At 29.1% G+C, this 6387-nt stretch overlaps 1 protein-coding gene across 2 annotated transcripts in view; it reads right to left on the bottom strand.

Annotated features, from left to right (window-relative positions):
* The window catches only part of LOC106461984 (RNA-binding protein cabeza-like), a 41702-nt gene extending 35899 nt beyond the window's left edge, over positions 1-5803 (bottom strand). For both annotated transcript variants that reach the window (XM_022389100.1, XM_022389101.1), the window contains exon 1: positions 5736-5803. In XM_022389100.1, coding sequence (XP_022244808.1) covers positions 5736-5748 — 13 coding nt within the window. In that variant the 5' untranslated portion in view covers positions 5749-5803. The remainder of the gene's footprint in view (positions 1-5735) is intronic.
* Between the last annotated feature and the right edge of the window lie 584 nt (positions 5804-6387).

The following is a 6387-nucleotide window of genomic DNA, read 5'->3' as shown; positions in this document are numbered from 1 at the left end:
GTTTCCAGGTAAAACTCCTTGAATATGCAGAAAGAGCTGGAAATTCATTTTAACTTTTTTTTTTGCGAGTTACACTAAATACACATCATGAAATTTTGTTAAATTCTAAACTATTTCCTGGTTTAAAATTGTAGAAAATTATAATAAACATTATTACTCAAATTTTGAAATAAGAATAAAATGACTAAGAATTATTTAAAATTATGGGAAGTTTCATAATGTAAAATTTAATTTAGAAAATTTCAAATCATTCTGTGGAATACAAAATTTAACTATTTTCACGGCAGCAGAACAAGCTAAAAATGTTTGTGAAAAATTTAAATTAGGTTATTTTACAAAACTTCCTTGATCTACATTTCTGTCTCAAACTTGAAAATAATGTTTTATGCTTTGGAATATTTATATTATATCCATGTGCTATCATGTTACAACAGCACACTTAGTAGTCTCACAGGCCAAAGTTCTAAACAAACATTCTGACACATACCCATACATCACTATCTAACAAATTAGTTTCCTGTATACAAGCTTGGTCATTTATAGCCATTGAAACCATACATACTACAGTTTTAAATAAACTAAATGTCACAAAATTTGGCAAGCTCATAGTACACCTTAGAAGTGTGTTGTACACAAAAAATCAAATTTCTAAACTTGTGTGCACAGCTGGGTAAAAATGTGCATATCACAGCCTTTTACATAGTTACATTCAATATTTAATCCCACAACCTTATTATCACTGTATGTTAACAAACTTAGCAGCAAATTAGTGTATAATTCAAATTTTAATATTATACAAGTTTAAGTATTTTAATTTCAAAGGAAATATTTAAATTCTCAATTTTTCTTTCTATCACATGACTTCTTTGCTCTCAGTTATCCACTTTAGATATACTTTCCAGCCCTACTTGAACTTCTGACTTTCAACACAAATTACAAACTTGATGTATAAATACTGCTATGACAATCTTCAAATCTACCTTCCACACACTCTTTTATCACAGTTTTTCAATGAATGCCAATAATTATCTGGTGCTTGCTATTATTTATAGCCAATAGAAAAAGAAAATTATAATTTATTCATTTACATATAATACTAGCTTCTAATGACGGCTTTTCATTCATTCAGCCTATGGATTCAAAGTTGTTACCGCAAAATTCAGATAAACCAGGTAAAAGAATTATTTTAATGCACTTATAGCTTGATTAGAAAGCCATGTAAATTATAATAGTTATAGAACATTGTATTTTTTGTGCATGTTATTATTTTTGTGTTCCATGTTGAATATTTAAAAGAAAAGTAATAACAAAAAGTAAAAAACCCACACAAGTACTAAATTTATGTACATTACCTATTTATTGTTATAAAGTAACTAAAATATAAAAAATTAGAAACTTGTTTTAGGTAAGAAAACAAATGAAAAACTTCCTCAGCATATCTATAACCTAGCTGCTCACCAGCTGATCTGCAAGTTTGTTACTTGGATTTAGTAGTTAGGAACTGTTCCAGGAGCAACAAAACAATAAAATTACATGAAAACTGATGTAATATGTCACAAAACTGAGATTGTTTAGAATAAATTACTAATTGTCTGTTACAATATGCAATCATTCTATAAATAAAAAAAGGTAACATAGATTTCATTTTACTCTACATTATTAATTTTAGCTACAGTTAGCATTAGGGTAGAGAGAATGATAGCTAAAATAGTTTTAATGAGAAAAAGATATTTATTTAGGAGATTCTAGAAATTATTTAAATGAAAAGCAAAACCTAAGATGAAAAAATATTTTTATTTTTAACATGAAAATCATCTTGCACTCAGATTATTCAAAGTTCAATTCAAGCTGACTACAGAGATTCAGAAAAAGCTTTAGCAAAAACACTTTATTAAAAAATTATGATTTTTTTGTGCATAACATACTTTTAATGTTTACTAGAAGTTTACCAAGTTTTGTGAAAATACATCTAGCAAATTTGGAATTATAGTAAATATTACCAGGTGTAGTTTCACATAAATGGGGATGATGCAGTGCACCAATGCCACACATTTAGGGTTTTTTAACTGAAGACTTGTATGTGAATTTACAAAGTCTTTGCTGCATCAGTCTGAAGTGAAAGGCAATTTTAATGCTAAGAATAAAAATATTTCTTTTCATGTTAGTTTTCATATTTCATTTGCATAACCTCATATGTGAATATCAAGTTTTTCATTAAACTTTTATGCTTTATCTCTTATTTTCTCTATGACAACATTAGTTGTAAATAAATCTGTAGTGGAAGTTGAGAAATATGAAATAAAATACAAAATACCATGCATATTGTAATAGCCAATTAGAATTATTTATCTTAATGGCTTTAGGCCTCAACTTTAAATGACTGCTTTCATTAAATTTTGTTTTATTGCTCTTTGAAGCACATCTATGATGACAAGTAATATATCATCCAGCTTGAAAAATTTCAGTTTACATGACATCTAATTATATACATACATTCCTCAAGCATTTTTAAGTTTTACTGTACAAGTTTTTACATTTTTGTTACTTTTGTTAAAAAATTCTAAAAATTACATAAAAACAAACTTGGCACTTGGCCATAAGCCAGTTTGCTCTTAGATGCCCACTTTCATGAGTTCTTTTATTTTTCTATATTTGTTGTTCAAAAAAATAATTCATGTAACTTTCAAATATACATCTTAAAACAAAAATATTTTAGGAACTAAAACAGAATGCCCCAAAACTACTATAATTATCTGGCTTTCTAACCAAGTTTCTTTTTTGTGAGTGTAAAACACTTAAATACACCAGTTCGATTTTCAATACCTCACTACTATAAAGGCTTGGTTTGGTCCAATATTTCATTGATGGTAGTGTCCAGGGTCACTGATGAGGAGTGAAATTCTCCGAAACTAGTCTGGCTTACAGATACACCCCAGTGAAAGAACAGACCATTCCAAGCTTTTTACTTGTTGTTAAACAAATGTTTAAACAACTATTTATTCAATAAGCTATAAATATGTTAAAATCCATTACTCTTCTGAGCACTGTCTTCAGTCTACACCCAAGGTCTACTTGCAAAATAGCAGTTTCCTCCACAAAAACAAAACAGTATCTTCAAAATCATGTTGTTCATGAAATGGCTTTCTGTTGGTTATAAACATGGGCTACTGACAAGTGGGCACGAACAAATAAGTTATTTTAAAAGTATGAAGAGTTGGGAGGACATCTGTGGTGGATGTAATAATTTTGATGTCTTAGGAAATAAAGAAGGTGGGAGGTTAATATATATTGTGGCTTGTCAATATTTATACTTAGTGTACCTCATTAGTGGACACTGAAGCTCATACACGGGTCACATGACACAAGGAAATGAAGAATGACATTTAAGTATTTCCTTTTGAAATTAAGAAATTAATACACAAATTTGAATTATAAAGTACATTTTAATGCTAAGTTTATTGACATGCATTGCTAATAAAGTAGTTAAATTTTGAATGTAACTCTGTAAAAAATTGTGACATGCACTTTGCCCCACCCCCACCTGTATCCAGAGGGATAAATTTACCAATAGACAGGTCAGTAAACTAAGTATGCAATAACATTAAATATTTTACATGTTCATCTAGCCATTCCTTACTGTAACTACTACTACACCATTCCTTGCTATTCTGTTATACAATTTATAGACAGTTAAAATAAACATTTTTTCTGTACAGTATTTTCCACCCCATTTTAGCTGTTTATAATTCTTAACGTTTAAAATTTGAATTTCACTTTAAAGTCATGAAAATACATTTAACCTTTGCTTTGTTTAATTTTAATTAAAACTAGATACTTCTTTCATTTCTGATGTGATTAAAATATTCTAATTAGCAAATTTACTCATCAAAATAGGAATTTTAAAATTTAATGTACATTTTTCACAGTAAAAAATTTGTTATATAAAGAATATTATATCAAACTTTAGTTCAAATGTTTTATATTATGATTCATAGTCTCTAAATAAGGATAATACATCATTTAGAATGTTTTATTAAATTTCATTCGATGTACCTAATGGTTTAAGAACTTACAAAAACCAAATAATATTAGGAGAACCAAAACTGAAAAATCAGAAAAATAGATTAATAGTAAATTCCATGCAAAATAACATTTACATGATTGAAATACTCCATGGTGGTCCAACCTTTTACCTATGGAGTTTCCAACTGTAGTAGATAAAATTTTGCACAAAGCTACACAAGGGCTATTTACATTAGCCATCCTTAATTTAGCAGTGAAAGGCTAGAGGGAAGGCAACTATTCATCATCACCCACCACCAACTCTTGGATTACTCTTTTACCAATGAATAGTGGGATTGACCATCAAATAATAATGCCTCTGCTGCTGAAAGGGTAAGCATGTTTGGTGGGATGGGGATTCAAACCTGTGACCCGCAGATTCTGCATCAAGCACCCTAACCTCCTGATCATGCCAGGCCTAGTAGATAGAAATATTAGAGGTCCATAGTGTTATTTATGATTTATTGGAATGGAATTTTCAATTAACATTTCAGTAAAATTTTCTTATTAGATAAATTTTGGCTTTTAACATAAATTCATAACATGTTGTGGACCACATGAACTTAGTTAAGCTGCATGCAGCCTGCTAATTGAACCATACTAAACTACACCATCAAATTCAAAGTGTAAAAAACAAAAATCTTCTTACAACAATGGGTATTACTACGAAGTACAAACATATACAAAATAAAATATAAATAATGTTGCTACTTTCCATAATCATTAATTATCTTTAAAATTGTCAAATTAATAACTCATTCATATCAACTTATAATAAAAAAGGAAATACTAAAATTTACACAAATTTATACAGGTGAAAAAAGCTAGGCCTATTTTTTTTCCTAGTGAAGTACCATTATTAGTATTAGTGCAAAAGCTATGTATTTTATTGACTTCTGGGATAAAACGTTATGCTTTGCTGCACAAGTACATTAGTCCCATAATTTTTAATACCAATAGTACTGTTTTCAAGCCTAGCCTAGTTAGTAAAGAAACTTGTACTTACCAGATATTAGTATTATTACCACAGCAGTATAATGGTAGATGTCAAGTTGTAAAAACAACTATGTATTATTTAGGCTATGCTTGACATTACTAATATTACTACTATTTGAAAAATAATACAATAATTTTTGCTTTGTCGTTTTATTTAACTAAAACTTCTCTAGTTCTAGTATCCTCAAGATCATTATCAAATTATCTCTATTCACAATAACAACGGTGGCATGAAAAGATAGATCATGTCGCTCAATGAATCTGATTTCGTTCCTTACCGGCAAACAACCATTTCTCAAAATGGCGTTCACTATAAATGATTGGACTTTGCTATCGAATCTAAATCCACTTACATCTATTTTATGTTTAAAGCGTTTTTTGTTTTCACTTCAAGGTACATTTAGTTAAACTTTGAATTAGTTGATCTATCGTTTAGCATCTAAATATCATCGTTTTTATTTCATAATACGTTTCTGGGGAAAAGCTTTTCTTTATTCCAACAAAAACCGTTTAACGTTATTAATAAACGCATTCAAATTTTGTAACACCAGCAGTATCTTTCTTTTTTCATTCTATATATTTAAAAAGTTAACATTTTCAACAAATGAGCTAAAATAATACAAAGAAAATGAAAATCAGCCAAACAAAGTATTTACTATTTCTAGCAAAAAACTTACGTGAATCCGCCATGACCAATATATTTCTCTACCGAAAAGAGCCTAATTTAAGTCGTAGTTGATTTCTTTACCCTAGTGGCTTCATCAAACAACTTAGAATATATGTAATATTGCTACAAATAAATATTAATAAGAAATAGAGCTTAATGAATAGTTTACATGTGATATTTAGTGAAAAGTTTGATTATTAAAATATTTTGAAGCATATGAGTTTCTTAAAGGATTCCAAATAAATAAATAACCCACAAAATCATAAAACAAACAACATGATAATATTAAACATAATATTGGTGTGAACGTGCTTTTTAGTCACTATGAGAAAAACCTATACACTGGATAGGTGAAGTGAAGAAAAAGTGTTATTGGAAAACAACGATTTATAAGCCTAAGGACGAAATTTATTGGTAGTGGAACATATTACATGCTTCGACAGAGCATTGATCTGTCTTCTTCGGGTATTCTTTTACAGATGCTCATGAGTGGCACAGCAATATGTTTGCGGATTTGCACTGCTAGAAACCGGGGCTCGATACTCGTGATAGGCAGAGCACAGATAGCTCATTATGTAGTTTTGTGCTTAACTACAAACAAACAAAAAATCTTTACAGATTCGGTTTTAAATGTATTTTTATGGGTGACACTTGAAGGAAAG

The sequence above is a fragment of the Limulus polyphemus genome, unplaced genomic scaffold (assembly GCF_000517525.1).
Source record: "Limulus polyphemus unplaced genomic scaffold, Limulus_polyphemus-2.1.2 Scaffold1070, whole genome shotgun sequence".
Classification (NCBI taxonomy): Eukaryota; Metazoa; Arthropoda; class Merostomata; order Xiphosura; family Limulidae; genus Limulus; species Limulus polyphemus.
This window is presented reverse-complemented; position numbering and strand designations above follow the sequence as displayed.